This window comes from Parasteatoda tepidariorum, chromosome 10 (assembly GCF_982258835.1).
Source record: "Parasteatoda tepidariorum strain Cologne lab strain chromosome 10, Ptep-v5.0, whole genome shotgun sequence".
In the NCBI taxonomy this organism is placed as follows: Eukaryota; Metazoa; Arthropoda; class Arachnida; order Araneae; family Theridiidae; genus Parasteatoda; species Parasteatoda tepidariorum.
Window position 1 is genome coordinate 41223959 of NC_141764.1, and position 16359 is coordinate 41240317.

Sequence of the window (16359 nt, forward strand, 5' to 3'; positions counted from 1 at the left end):
ATTCTAAAGAAAATACACTAAACATTAATTGAAATAAGAATGTATTTAGCTTGAAAATAAGATTAGCAACTTTCGTTTAAGGATTTGCCTCGCGGTAGATAGATCGTAAAGACATGGTTCTCAATAGAAGACAAAAATAAAGCATCATTGGCTGCGGTCGGTAGCCGGATAGGTAACCAATTCGACGGCATTTGTTAAATTGTTCTCCCTTAAAATGCTCAACTTCATACACAGGTCGACGTGCTACCAAAGCGGGTGAACTATTCTCACTGTAAACTGTCACTGTCACTTCGGATCATCACAAAAATGTTTCCCAGATCACCGCTTATAACCCATTGTGCAGCTCCAGTGCTACATAAATAAAATACCTACCCATCAAGACAAGATTACTTAGCTCCACGCATGATTTCTATAAATTCATATGCGAATAGGAACCTTATTATTGGTGAAATTATTCTACCACGAAACATTAGCCAACCAGTTTTTGTGCGAGAGCCATTCGCACTGTATCCCATGGAATTGCGCATGCGAGTTTAGAAATACGAACGAGAGCCTGATTGGCGAGTTTTTTGTGGCTAAATATATAGTATCACAATTCAGGTTTTCATTCGAATATGCGAATTTTTCACTTACAGTATTAACAGTCTGTCACACTCAGTGAGAACGGCCCAAAACTCCATCTTATAATGCAGCCACGCCTTTTTTTGATACCATGTAGCACTTGCATTTTCCTACAAAGATGAACCTTTTCCGAGATAGTAACTTCACACTTTTCTTATAACTTTAATTCAAAAACAAAACAATTGCCTTTTGCAAGTGGTTTATTCGACGCAGATGCATTCTGAAATATGATTAAATGACCATGCAGTTTTTTTATGTAGCAGTAGAAATGAACCTTCAGTATTGTTTATGACGTAATAAACTTGTCATACATATTTTTTTTATTGTACAGCCTTGACTTTGGCAACGCCTATTATATAAAATCGAAAGTCAAACGAAAATAGCGTTGTTTAGATTTCGAAGTAATGCTCGATTCTTCATTTTAGTTTTCTGATTTATTATTTAATCCGTAGTTATGGCAGGCTTTGTGACTTGTGGGCCGAATGAAGCATTAGTAGTATCAGGTAGTTTTTTGTAACTATTTTCTTCCTAAAAATCTTTCCACTGCGTTAATCAACTATAGTAATCACTAAAAATTTGTTTTGTAAACATATGCTTGTGTTTTTTTTTTCTTCTCTAAATTTGTTATTAAACCTAAATTTTATTAAATCTGATGTTCTTGCACTTTCCATGAAATTGTTGACTACTCTCAGTGAAATAGTACGAATCAATAATTGCGTGATAAAAGATAAGAGTAATGGCATTTTGACATTTGTTGACTCTCATTGCACTAAAGATATGCTCAACATTGAAATTGAGTTACTCATTTCGTCTTGTTTTCTCTGGCTCGATAATTTGAGCCTCAAATTTTATAGCTAAATTTCTCTAATCATGTTTCTCGAAACTTAAAAATTTTCTTTTTCCTATTATAATTTTGTTAACGTTATTACCGGGTTAACAATGATCATGATTCTTTTTTTATTTTTTAAAATTCGTTTTAATGTCTAAATTCAAATTTAAGTTAAATTTTTTTTTTTACATTTACTTATTAAAACTGGAATAAAATGTATTAAATATGTTAAAAACAATGTTGCAACTAAAATAATATTGTTAAATAATTAGAAACAATATTGTAACTATATGATGTTTCTAATTTAAAATGGAGAGTTACAGGATAAAAATGATCAGCAGACATTTTTTAGAACACTCATTTTTTATTATTGTTTTTTGATCTGTTGCCATTCGCAACTCTCATAAAAGTAATATGAATAGTCATGTGACATATGATGTTCCTACAATACTCCCTCACCAGTAACTAAGTTACGATGCTTGGCAAGTATGTCAAATTTGTCATATAATGATAATATAACAGCATACATACAGTTCAAAAATTATACTACATAATGACTCATCATAATACGAAAACATATATACAAGATATTAATATAACATATATACAAATTATACCATTCTAGTTTCAATGCAATAAAAAATATATATATAAAATAAATGTATATGTATCTAATTAATACAGTTTTGTTCTAAAAAGCGAACAGGCTTTTTTATTTTTCTGCCAAATCTAGACATTTTAACATTTTGCTCGGAATTGGCTGCATTTTCTTGTAATTTATTTGATGTTAAACATTCGTTAGGTTTTGCAGCTTTTAGGTTTTCATCGTAATCTGGATTCTCATTTTCAGAATTCAGTAGATAAGCTGGTTTAAGCCTGTCTATTGAAATGCTTACGTTTTTTCCTTTATAACTAATTACAAAATACTTTTCTGACTTATCCATCACTTTATAGGGTCCTTGATAAGGAGACTCTAATGGCTTCCTGACTCTATCAATCCGCATAAAAACATGTGAACATGAACTTAAATCTTTGTGCACAAATACTTTGTTCCTTTTGAAATATTTTGACTCTAAAGGTTTTAATGTTTCCATTTGATTTTGAAGATTGCTAATAAAGTTTTCCGTGGATGTTGTCACTTTTGAGTTATCAAAAAATTCACCAGGAAGTTTAATGCATTTACCATAAACCATCTGAGATATTGAATAGTTGGTGTCATCGCGTAGAGCAGCTCTGAGACCAAGTAAGACAGTAGGAAGAGTTTCAGACCATTTAATAGAGTTGTGTGCCTTTATTGCAGTTTTCAATGTACGATGTTGACGCTCAATTTTGCCATTGCACTGAGGATGATATGCAGTTGTTCTGTTGATTTTTACTCCACATAAGTTGGTAAGAGATTTAAACGTTTCAGAATCAAACTGTGATCCTCTATCGGTAATTACTCTGTATGGCACTCCAAATCTAACTATCCAATTTTCATAGAAACATCTGGCGACTGTTTCAGCTTTGATATCAGGTATAGGAACTACTTCTATCCAGCTTGTAAAACGGTCAATACAAGTCAAACAGTATCTGTTTCCATTGGATGGGGGTAACGGTCCAATTAGGTCAATATGTATCTCGTTAAATCTTTCATCGGGTTGTCGATATTCTCCAAACTGGGATTTAGTATGTTTTGAAATTTTGTTTTTTTGGCAATCAATACAGGATTGTGCCCAAATTCGAACATCTTTTCGAATTCCAGGCCAAATAAATCTTGACGCTATCTGTTTGATAGTTGATCTGATTCCTGGATGAGATAAACCATGTATCAGTTTGAAAACAATCATTCTTGAATTTTTAGGTATATATGGTCTAATTTTATTAGTAGAGATATCACACCATAGAAATTTACCAGACTGTAGTGGTTGTTGTTTAAATTTTAAGGTTGTGTCTGATTGCATTAGTTGTTTTAATTCTTCATCACTACTTTGATCATCAGCAATTTTCTCATAATCTACACTAGTTACTTCTTGAATTCGGGATAACGCGTCTGCGACGATATTATTTTTGCCAATAATGTGTTGAAGGTTAGTCGAAAACTGGGATATGTACTGGAGATGTCTATTTTGTCTTAGAGATGCTTTTTCATTTTTTTGTTTGAAGGCAAAAACCAGTGGCTTATGGTCGGTAAATATAGTAAATTCTCTACCTTCTAATAGATGTTTGAAATGCTTTACAGAAAGATATATCCCTAATAATTCTCTGTCGTAGGTACTATATGATTTCTGTGCATCATTTAATTTTTTTGAATAGAAAGCTATCGGTTTCCAAGCACCATTTTCGTATTGTTCCAATACAGATCCGATTGCGAAATCTGAAGCATCTGAGCAAAGGCATAGAGGTAATTCAAACTTCGGATATGTTAGCAAGGTTACATTGGATAAGTCTTGTTTGCATTTTTCAAACATGTTAATAGCTTGTTCAGTCCACATTATTTTTCTTTTGTCATTTTTATGAGCTCCTTTCAAATATTCGTGGAGAATTGCTTGTGTTTTAGCAGCGTCTTTGATGTATCGTCTATAATAGTTTATTAGACCAAGAAAGGTTCTCAGTTCACGTATGGTTTCTGGCAACTTGTAATTATGGATTGCTTCTACTTTTTGGGAAAGGGGCTTGGATCCTTCCGAACTGATTTCATATCCCAAAAACTCCAATTTCTCCACAGCAATGACTGACTTGGAGATATTGATTCTGAGGCCATATTTATCTAATTTATCAAAAAGTTGTTTTAAATGAGATTGATGCTCTTCTTTGTTTCGAGATGCCACTAATATATCGTCTAGATAAGGAAAAACGAAATCAAGTCCACACAGAACTTCATTTATGAAGCGTTGAAACGTTGAAGGTGCATTTCTGAGGCCGAAACTCATAACGTTGAATTCAAAGAGTCCGAAAGGGGTAATTATTGCGGTTTTTTGTTTGTCCTCTTCATTTATAGGAAGTTGATAATAAGCTTCAAATAAATCGAATTTAGAAAATACTTTGGTGTCTTTTAAAATATGATGGAAATCTTCGATTCTTGGTATTGGATATCGGTCTGGTAGTATTGTTTGGTCGTTTAGTCTTCTATAATCTCCACATGGTCTGTAAGACCCATCCTTCTTTTTAACCATATGTAAGGGACTTGCCCAGGGCGATTTTGAAGGTCTAATAATCCCGTTGTCTAGCATGAATTGAAATTCTTCTTTGGCTATTTTCAATTTTTTTGGATCTAATTGTCGTGCCTTAGAAAACACAGGTTTTCCCGTTGTGGCGATAAAATGTCGAATTTCATGTTTAGCATCACTAATTAATAAGTTTGGCTTAGTTAAATTTGGATATGAAGAGAATAATTCAGAAAACTTAGAATTTTTATCCATAGTGAAAATTGTTTCCGTCATGCATATTGGAGAAATTTCTCCTTTAACTATTAAATTGGTTACTCCATCAATTAATCTTTTTTCTTTAATGTCAATTAATAAATTAAACTTATTAAGGAAATCGGCCCCTATTATTCCTTTATTAATTTTGGCGATAATAAATGGGAAATTAAATGAGCGGCGAAGTCCTAAATCAACAGTTAATATTTTGATTCCATAGGTTGTAATCTCGGATCCATTTGCTGCATATAGTTTAAAATCTTCTACTGTTTTATTTCGATGAGTTTCAGGTATTAGACTAACATCAGCTCCTGAATCAACTAAAAATCGTAATCCTGAATTTTTATCCTTTACAAATAATCTGAACTTGCGGCTTTCATTAACATCAGCAACAGTTGTAGCCGCTAATCCTGTTGCATCATGGAGTTTTCCGATTTTTCTCGCCAAGCACATGGTGAATAACATTTCTCAGGTCGGCAACGATTACCAAATTTAAAATGATAGTAACAATATTTACCTTTCCTATTGAATGCTTTTATTGAATGACTGCGACTTCGAGATGTATTTCGGTAATTATTTCTAAATTTAGATCTACTACGGTCATTTATTTGCAGTGAATCAATTTTCTGTTCTAATGCTGCTATTCGTGCAATTAAAGCATCATTGTTGGTAACATTTGGTGAAACAGCACATATTTCTTCCCCAGTTTTCATTTCGTGAATTTTATCCGCCATCGTAGACAGTTTATCTAAACTTTCTTCACTGACAAGCAGAATATTTCGTATAAAATTCGGCATTTTATCAAGCCATAAAGATTTTAACACTTTTTCTGAAAAATCGTCTGCTCCTAAATTTTTCATTTTTTGCAAAAGTTGGCTTGGCTTGTAATCTCCAAGTTCTAATCCTGTAACTAAGCGCTGAATTCTCTTGTTTTCGCTTTCCTTAAACGTATTTAAAAGTCTTTCTTTCGCCAAGGTATATTTGTTAGGCTTAGTGTCTTTAATAATGTCCCAAATATTTTCTACATACTTCGGTTCCAGTTGGGATATCAAATAATTAAATTTGGTTTCTTCAGTTGTGATCTTATTTATTTGAAACTGTGCTTCTACTTGGTAAAACCAAATGTCAGGTTTCTCTCTCCAAAAAGGTGGAATTTTAATGCTTACTTTATTAACTTCGGCGTCCATGGCGATCGTTGCTTCGATCTTTTCACTATTTTTTGTAGCCATGTCAAAAATCCGGGTCACCAGTTGTACGCAACAGAGTTACAGGATAAAAATGATCAGCAGACATTTTTTAGAACACTCATTTTTTATTATTATTTTTTGATCTGTTGCCATTCGCAACTCTCATAAAAGTAATATGAATAGTCATGTGACATATGATGTTCCTACAGATATAACAAGCTAATTGCAGAAATTTTAAAATCATAGTTGCCTTTAATCAAGCGTAACATTCCCCGGAATTCGTGAACTAAAAAATCAAATTTACTATCAAATGAAGAATAAATTATTAAGATAAGAAGTATAAACATTAAAAAAAATAAATTATTTATCCGAAATTGCTTTTGGCAGAATATTCCTTCTTCATCAAACTACATATTTAATAAGTATATTGTTTATTATTATTTTTTATAAAGTTGATTAATCTTTTAAACAAAAACGCTAAATGGGTGTAATTGTGATTAATCAGCAAATTATTTTATATGCTGCTAATAAACATAAATAATTCAGAAGTTTCTTTTCACTTTAATGCCCATTGAGTCTCTGATTTGTCTATTTTAAATATCAATTAATTTTTATGCATAATACCCCATCTCATTTTTTTCTCTAGAGGAAAACTTCAACATCAGTGAATTAAAAATGATTCAATATCAATAACTTAAAAAAAAAAAAAAATCACAACCGTGAAGAAACGTGAAGAAAATATGAAATTTCTAAATTACACTCAGGTCTACCTTTTAACTGAGATCCTAAACTGTCTTAAAATAATAGAAATCTGAAAGAAAAAAAAAGTAACTGAATTTTTTTTTCTACTGCTCTGATTGTTTACAGCTTTTTTCGAAGTATCAGGAAGTGGCTATTTTGTTATTAAAATTCTATTTATAAGATATGTTCAGAGTTTGCAGTGAAATGTATTTACTTAAGAATTCGCGTAAACAGATTAAAAAAGAAAAGAAAATTTCACAAGTTAAGCTAAATAAAAAATAAAATAATTTTAGATTTCTCGTGATAACCAGACATAGGCATTTAGAAACAAAAAGGACAAATTGAAAAGATTTAATTTATAGAATATTTCTCAAGGGGGTATATAATTCTCAATTTGGGTATGATTCATCGAAAATACCTCATGGAATATACCATCCTCAATGTAATAGTAAATAATTTATCAATAGACTTTTTAGTAGAATTTCGTTGAATTGGGTATACTGAATCATTAGTAGTTATTGGTAGAATTAAATTCGATAATAAGTTTATCTCTCTTTTTAAATTCCTCAATTTTGATATATTTTGTTTTTTTTGTTGAATTGCTAATTTGGAGCTGCTTTTTTTTTCATGTTTATATATTTTAATAATTCTGATATATTTTGCATATTAACTAAATTATTTGCTTAGAATTGCATTTTTTAATAATTCAAAGATTTTTTTCTGCTAATTATAATTTTCACAATGGTTCTCTGGCTCATTTGCTAGAAAACAAATATTTTATTTTTAAATTTATTTTTGAGATGGCTCAATTGAAAATGGAATTCATCCATGAAAAAAGAAATAAAATGAAATTTTGAAAAAAAAATTTAAATAATAAATTGAGTAGCTAAAAAGTTTTGTCTTCATGATATTTTTCTTCTAATAAGAAAAAGGAAATTGAGACTTGAAAAAAATTCATTTTATGTAAATGATATATTTTTTTTTACTCAAATGGATTTATATGCTTTAAAAATATTGTTTTGGTCGGTTTTCCTCTTTTTGTTTAAATAATTTATATTTTATAGGATGTTGTCATACAAATCCTTTGATGGTGCCAGGTGGGAGAGTTTTTGTATGGCCTGTTATTCAACGAGTACAAAGGTAAATTGTTTCTTTATTTTAATTTGTTAGAATGATTCGGATTAAGTATGTTTTTCTAACTGTCAATTATTGCATTGTGTCATAACTTTTAAGTAAACTAATTTTTTTTATCAGAGAAACAAGAAATGCCTTATATAAAACATACATGAGGCAAGAGCAAATAAAAAAACAACAACATGGGAACTGTTCAACAAAACAATAGGTTGATCCTACCACCATTTGCGAGATTCAGTAATTTTAAGTTTAAAATCAAAGCTTTGCTTTAACTGTGCACTTTTTTAATAAAACTGTGCTCGTTAATGTTTTCCTTAGTGAAAGAAATTTAGAAATCACTTTTAAAATGTGCGAATTCTAGATTTTGATTTTGTTTCAACAAAATAAGTCACTGAAGAACAATTTAAAATTTTTTTTTAATGAAAAACATGAAATTTCTGGAGGATTATGTTTTTGATGTCAAAAACTAGTTTTTGGCATGACATGTCATAAATTGTCATAAACATGGGGCGAGTTTATTTTTTTACATTGGAAACATTTTATTAGATACTAAATCATGAACAATACTTACATTATATACTACTAAAGGTACTAATTATGGTTTATAATATCTATGACATGTAGAAAATGTAGCCAAAATTAATGAAACTATTAATTGGTTTCTGTGATGGTACTCTTAATGCTTTAAGACCCATATTATAACTATTCGGTTTATATTATAAGTAATGACTCTGAGTTGTTAATTATTATCAATCTAAATATCGATTTTGATTCTTTTATGTTACAATTTAGACAGATTGCTTGGATTAAGTAAAATTAAAGTGTTCGCTAATAATTGTCTGACCTGAATGTTTAATTTTTTTTTATTGATTCTCAATATTTGTAGTTATTAATTATATTCAGGGGAGCAGAATATGTCTGACTGCATGAACAAGACTTTAGAGGAGATTCAAGTAGCCTTGGGGAGATTTTTCTTTAAAAAAAATTCCCACAAAGTTTTTGTTAAAAAAATGTGTCCGTTTTGCAAAACTTTTTCTTGTTTAAAAAAAATGTGTTAATTTTTGTATTTATTAGTTTGAATTCCTTAAGTATATAAGTGGGACCTTAAATTTAATTTGAATTGAATTATTACTATACTATTTTCATATATTTTGATTTCTATTATTTTTTTAACACATATGCTTGTTTATTTGAGAATTGTGGAGAATTAAATTATTTTTTTTTATATTTAAACTTTACTTTCCAAAAATATTTTCAAAAAGTTATTGTACCAAAAAAAAAAACTAAAATTTTTGAGGAAATTTTGATTGAAAAAAAAAAAAAAAAAACTTTGTTCATAGGGAATATTAGGCTCTGAGAATTTTTATTACTCATGCTTATATGTTCATGAATATTAGTGAACTAATGTTAATTATATTGATGTTAATTATATTGTAATTAGTTCATTGATTAGTGAACTAACAATTTTTTCAATCAATCAATTCAAGGATTTAATTAAATAATTTTTAATATTTAGTACAGTTATTCGAATAAATTTCCTAGTCGCGTGTTATTTTATTATGTTATAATTGCTTTAGAATGTCTACATTCTTGTCAATGCAGCTCAGCATAAATTGAAAGAATAGTTTCGAATTTTGATCTTATTCATACAAAACTGAAAAATCAACTTTGAGTTTAGAGGACTTGAAAGTTTTTTTTTAAAAATTTTAATTGCATGCTTCAGGGAAAGGAGAATTTAAAATGATAGCAAAATAAAATTGATTTTACATTTAATGAATAAAATGATTGTTGAGAGTTTTTTTATTAAACTGATTGTTTTTGTATTTTTATTTTCAATTATTTATTGCATGCTTCAGGGAAAGGAGAATTTAAAATGATAGCAAAATAAAATTGATTTTACATTTAATGAATAAGATGATTGTTGAGAGTTTTTTTTATTAAACTGCAGTGTATTCATTGCAGAAAAAAAATGGGAGAGAATTTCTCACCCTTTCTCAAAAACAGGGTGAGATTTCAAAAAGTTAAGTGAGATTTCTAAAAATTAAAAAAACACGAATAGACTTGGAAAAAAAATTATTTCTTTAATTATAATAAATTTTTCACATCTTCTATTTGAGTATTTTTGCTGCATCATAATATGGAAAATGTTCTATATCTACTTTTTCATCGGCTATTATACTTATTTGGCTGACAAATATCCGTATTTGTTTCGTTTTGACCGCTTCTACCGACATTTGTTTCATTTTCAATTGTCCGTTACGGAGTAGAAGATGTCGCCTTAACAAGGTATTTGTCCATCTTACATTCATGCACAGAAAATGCAAACGTCTTACATGAAGAAACCTTACCTACGGTGAACACGTGGTTGCAGAGAAATGTGTTCTGAAAGGGATTCCGTGGTTCGGGGGGGGGGGTGGTGTTCTGCTGAACAAAACTTATAAATAGGGAAGCTAGATAACAAGGACCGATGTTCAAAATAATGAAAGATCAAGGAAGAAAAGTGAAACGGATTTTATTCAAAATTGCAAAAGACGAAATTTTTTCCAAAATTCGTGCATTTTGAAATTGATTAATAGAGTGCGCGAACTTCTCGCGTTAATCATTTTTTATTGCTAGAAAGGAAAAAAATATGCGAGATTCTCGCGTTCTCGCGCTGTAGTGAAAACACTGAACTGATTGTTTTTGTATTTTTATTTTCAATTATTTATTGCATGCTTCAGGGAAAGGAGAATTTAAAATGGTAGTAAAATAAAATTGATTTTACATTTAATGAATAAGATGATTGTTGCGAGTTTTTTTTATTAAACTGATTGTTTTTGTATTTTTATTTTCAATTATTTCAAATTATCGGATTGGGGGGTTAAATTGTAATTTTACTAATTTTTTATTTATAATTTAATTTTTTCTGCGTCAAAATTTGAGGGTTTTGGCAGTAATTGTCGAAACAAAAAGATATTTTAATGCCAAAATAATTCACGAGATCAATTGATTCTCCTCACTTGCAATTTTATATGTTTATATGTAAATAATTATTTATAATAGCTAATAAAAATCCTTACACCAAAATTTCAGTTTTTGATGCCTGTCGAAAACTATGCCAATAAAGGTTTTTTTGACTGATAAAACCATGGTTAAAACCGGATAATACCGTCAATTGTCAAAAACTTGCCTGTCCTGAATTTCTGAGGGTAGAGAAAAGCTGCTGGCTTTTTAAATGTTTAATGCTTAACATATAAAAAACAAAATTGTGTTAGAATGTTAGTGTTTATCTGCCAGAATCATTTAAAGCTATACTTTGAGTAGATTGTTTGAAAAGAAATTTAAAATGAAGAAAATGATTTTTCATAAATTTACTCAATTAATTTATACTCAGACTACCTCTTTATACTGTTATTTCTTTGTCTTTAATGTTTGGTACCATTTAAATGTAGAATTCTAATCATTTTGAAAATTGTGAATTCAAGTAAATTTTGTTTGTAAAACATTTACTAATTTTTTGTATCAACTTATTTTATTTACTTGGTACTCAATTTTTGTAATATATATTTATTTGGTTTTTATAATATATATTAATTAAACTTTTATCTTATAGAATTACATTAAATACCATGACATTAACCATTGAAAGTCCAAAAGTATATACTCAACAAGGAGTACCAATTTCAGTTACTGGAATTGCTCAAGTATGCACCACTTGAATTATTGATTTTAATTTGCTTATCAATGATATTGATACTTTTAAAATTAGATGTTAATCTTTATCTGTCTCAATATTTTTAATAGGTTAAAATACAGGGGCAAAATGTTGAGATGCTAAGAGCTGCTTGCGAACAATTTCTTGGAAAGAAAGATTCTGATGTAATGCATATAGCTAGAGAAACTTTGGAAGGACACCAAAGAGCCATAATGGGAACTATGTCTGTAGAGGTATGTGTATAATTAAAATTTCTTCCTCATTTTTTTATTTATTTATCCTTAATATTTTTTGTGATAATTTAAATCTGATGAAATTATATCCTATTCATAATTATTTCATGAGGGTGTAAAAAGAAAGATAAGTAGTTTTTTTTAAACATTAAAATTGTATATATATTTTTATTCAAATCATTAATTAAATTTTCAGTATTGTATGGTCTTTCAATGTTATCAAATCTTTATTTTTTAAATGTGTATTTGTATCAAATTATTTGGCTACACAATTCAAGCAAAATTATGTAGCCAAAGCAATTCAGAATTGCAAACTTTCCTCTAATTTCATGCTTTTTCTGTTCCAATTCAATTCAAGATTTAAAAAAAAAATTGACTTTGAATTATAAGACATTAGATATGACCGAAAAATATGTAATTAACTTTTAAACATTAATAACTTTTAAAATTTGTCATTTTTGTGTAGGAAAAATTGCAGCTTTTGTACAAATGTTTTTTGACCATAAATATTATTTCGAGATGAAGGCAAATAAAATGCTTTCCTCCAAAAAAACTTTAAAGTTTTTTTCTTCTTAATTATCAGTTTATGGTAATGTTATTTAAAAATTTTCAAACTATTATTATTATTCAGAAAAATTCTACGTTTGATTTTAATGTTCAAAATCTCCTTGAAAATATAATAAATTAGTGTAATTAGCAATAAAAATTAGAAAAAAGCAATCAAACGTAATTTATAACTTCAAACTTAAGGAAAAAAAGGGGGGGGGGAAATTGTTTTTTCTTAAGCACAATGTTTTTGCAATTGTAAGTAATATTAATCAATAGAGTAGTAAATGAAGACTAAGCTTTAGTACTGAAAAGCTAAACTTTGAAAGCTGTCATGTAGAAGAGAGAAGGAAAAAAAAAATTAATGAAAGAATAAAAATGGATGTAGTTAAATTTAAAGCTTAAAATGTGTCTGTTTAGAAATCAAAAATTCTTGTATATATAATTGCTACTAATTGTATATGATTTTGCCTTATTATTGTAATTGCATAAAACTTTGTGAATTATTGTGCTATGTGTATTTTTTTAAAATTATTTTTGCACCACAAGAATAAGAATTTGATTTCATACAACATAAAATAAACCATTATTTTTTTTCCAAAATAGCAGCTCTACTGTATGCAACAAAAAGTTTCTATTAGCATTAAAAGTTAAAACTAAGTAATAAAGCATATTTTATGACATTAAGTTCAAAAAAGGGACAATGAGGAAGAAAAACAATGAAAAATATTACTATATTGTTATTAATTATGCTGGAAATTGAAAACAATAAGTGGAGGGATTTGATCTGTATTATCACTGTCCATTAGATCCATCACAGTGATGACGTGCTATTTAGATACTGTTCATGATTGTCTCACTAAATAACTGTTTTTTGTGAATCCAGAATTTTGAGATTTACAGAGATTATTTACTGAATTGTTCATTATTGAAAAAGAAAGAAAACTTATGCAGTGGATATTAATGAACTAGAGAGTTCATGCAGCTGGCATCTAGCGTTTAAATCTCTTTTATGTTTAATGTTATGTTATTTTGTTTTCCAAATTTGATGTATTTATTGTTATGAGGTTAATTACTGTTTTGTGCTGAGGTTAATCACTGTTTTTATTTTGATGCTCTAATCTCGTACATCTTTGCACAAAGGGCGATGCCGTTATAATCAAGTGCAAATGCGTTACTGGTGTATAATTAAATTTACTTCATTTTTTATTTTAATTTGGGTGTGTAGATAGTCTACTTATATACATGAAAAATAGGGTATTCATTTTAGGCCATTCTATGCCAATGCATATTTTGATAAATTGATTTTACTTTAAGTTTATTTTTTTGCGTTAGAAAAAGTTATTTTTTTGGAAACTATATTTTTGCTGTTGTATGTTAAATTAATCTACAGTATGTGAGGACATAGTGCTGTTAGCTGGCAAGCTGCTTGGAAAAATAAGTAATGCTATGCAATGTGTCTTAAAATATTATTTCTCTTTTTATTAAGTATCTTATATATATAATTCAGAACTGACTATGTTTCAGATTTTTGAATTTTATGTTGTTTATTATTTTTTTTATTTTAGCCCCATAAAGATCTATTTAGTCTGCCTTAGTTGCGCTAAATATATTATAAATGTATAAGTTTTTATTAAAAATTTTAATATTTTATTTTTTACACTACTCTTTTTTGCTTTGAATTTAGTTTAAGACACCTTCTGATATATATACTTGACCTGTAAGTTTGATTGAGTTTGTAACTGTTGTTTATCTTTCCAATGTGTCTGACGCAAGCTCATCTACCATAAAACTATATTTCCTCCACTTTAAGTTGTGACTTATTTTTCTGTTTATAATTGTTTTTATGTATACACATGTTTCAACAAATTTTTATAACTTATGTTCATATTTTCATCTTTAAGGAAATCTACAAAGACAGGAAGAAGTTCTCGAAACAAGTGTTTGAGGTTGCTTCATCTGATTTAGTCAATATGGGGATAACTGTTGTTTCTTATACAATAAAGGATATAAGTGATGATGAGGTAACTTTTCTTTGATAACCTATAATGAATTTTATTCATTAATTAATTTAAATCTTACATTTGTTTTATAGATTACAGATGTTAAATAAAAAGGAATTGGATTATAATTGTAGTATATGTGTATCAATTATCAAAAATTTAAGTGGTCTTATCAAGTAATAGTGTTTTCTGGTTTAGACGTCCACCCTTGGTTATGAACTTCAAAATGGTGTTATTTTTTGTGCTTTTGTAATATAAGTCAACCTCTAAATTTGCATTTGGTTCAAAAAACAAATTTTTAACGAGATATATAATTCTGTTATTCTAAGATGAGAACAAAATAATTTTTAAAAATTTAAATAATTGATCTAATTTTTTTCCCACTTTTAGTATAAAATTTAATTTGCAAATAAAATAAGATGAACTTTTCAGAATGCATGATGATTTCTGCTCTTTCACTTACAAATAAAGATGTTCTGTTATAATTTTAAAAAATTCTTGAAAATTGGTATAATCTTGAACCAAATATCAAAACAAATATCAACAAAACAAAGTCAATTCTCAAAAAGTCTCAATCTGTGCCAATTTTTTCAAAAATTCATGAAATATGCCAAATTTTCATCTATAATATACAAATCCATTCTTTCAATCTATGGATTATATGGAACTCTTATGATGCTATGTAAAATGTTTATTTTTTTGTTATATAAAATTTTTACTTGTGCAACATTACTTTTATTATGTTTATAATTTACCCTAAAGATGCGGTTAATTTTTTATGAGTGAGACTTCAAAAAAGAATAAAATGAAAAATAGACTAAATGCGTAACAGCTGTATAATTAGCTGATCTTGAAGCTTTCCTTGCAATTTGGGAGTTTTAAAACTCAGATTATCTATTAGAAAGATAGGGTATTCTTTTTATGCCTTTATCTGGCTAATAAATTTTTTGATAAATTGGTTTTGTATTTAGTTTCTTTTAGTAATTTTCGATATATATTTTTTAAATTTTAGATTTATTGCATATCTGCCCAGCTTTTTTAGTTCAGTTGACTCTTCATGTTTAACATATATTCTTTAATTCTCTAAAAAATAACCTAATCTTTTTATAATATAAGTTTTTTTATTTAGTTTGACAATTTATTAAGTAGATTTTATTTTTACAATTATGTATGTTATTAAGAAAGCACTATGTTCAAATTATGTGCATGATAGGGCAATTCCACCATTAACTAATGTTGTATTTGTAAACTTACTCTTGGTATCATTTATACTCACTTTTAAAACTTTTATAAATTATTTAAAAAAAACTAAGAACAGTCTGTTGCTGTAGAAGTATTTTTTTCAACTTACGGAAGTTACTAAAAATTAGAGGGAATGTAAATGACACAAAGACTTATTTTCATAAATTATTAGAACTGCTCAGATTTTTTAAACTGAGTTGTAATGCTTCTAAAGTTGCTAATATGATTTTCGTAAATGGTAAAATTGTCCAATAGCATTAAATAATTTTCTACAGGATTTATATTTGTCTTCTTTAATTTTTGGTTTTGTTGATTAAAATTCATTATTTGATTTTATATTAAATTTAAACTTCAGTTTAAATGCTTTTGTTTAAATTTGAAGATGCTATAATAATTTTTTAAATAACTTATTTTATGAGTGGGAAAGCTAAAATGTCTCAATTTAATAATTAGTTAGAAAACTGGTAATTGTCAGGGAAAACGAGATTCGAAAAAGGGTATTTGATACCCTATCAAATTGCTGTGTTTCACTTTTTCGTTTTCAACCATAATTTTTGCTTGTGCAATAGAGGATTTAAAAAAATCAGATTTTTTTTCAAAACTGATCATCATTAAGTGCATCCTCAAGATTTTTTTTATTCTTAAGTGTTTCTGGAATGCTGTCAATTGAATGTCCGAGTTAAGGAACTTGAAACTTCTGCCTTGTTATTAACGTGTTATTTTTTTTT

The 16359-nt window shown here is 28.2% G+C and overlaps 1 protein-coding gene across 3 annotated transcripts in view; it reads left to right on the forward strand.

The window, feature by feature from the left end:
• The first annotated feature begins 957 nt into the window (after window positions 1-957).
• Window positions 958-16359, forward strand: part of LOC107441511 (flotillin-1) — a 41897-nt gene continuing 26495 nt past the window's right edge. For 2 of the 3 annotated variants that reach the window (XM_016054798.4, XM_016054799.4), the window contains exons 1-5: window positions 961-1124; window positions 7844-7919; window positions 11506-11596; window positions 11697-11840; window positions 14291-14410. In XM_016054798.4, the coding sequence (XP_015910284.1) occupies window positions 1076-1124; window positions 7844-7919; window positions 11506-11596; window positions 11697-11840; window positions 14291-14410 (480 nt within the window). In that variant the 5' untranslated portion in view covers window positions 961-1075. Of the gene's footprint in view, window positions 1125-7843; window positions 7920-11505; window positions 11597-11696; window positions 11841-14290; window positions 14411-16359 lie in introns of all 3 variants that reach the window. The other variant, XM_071184622.2, reaches the window with a different exon arrangement.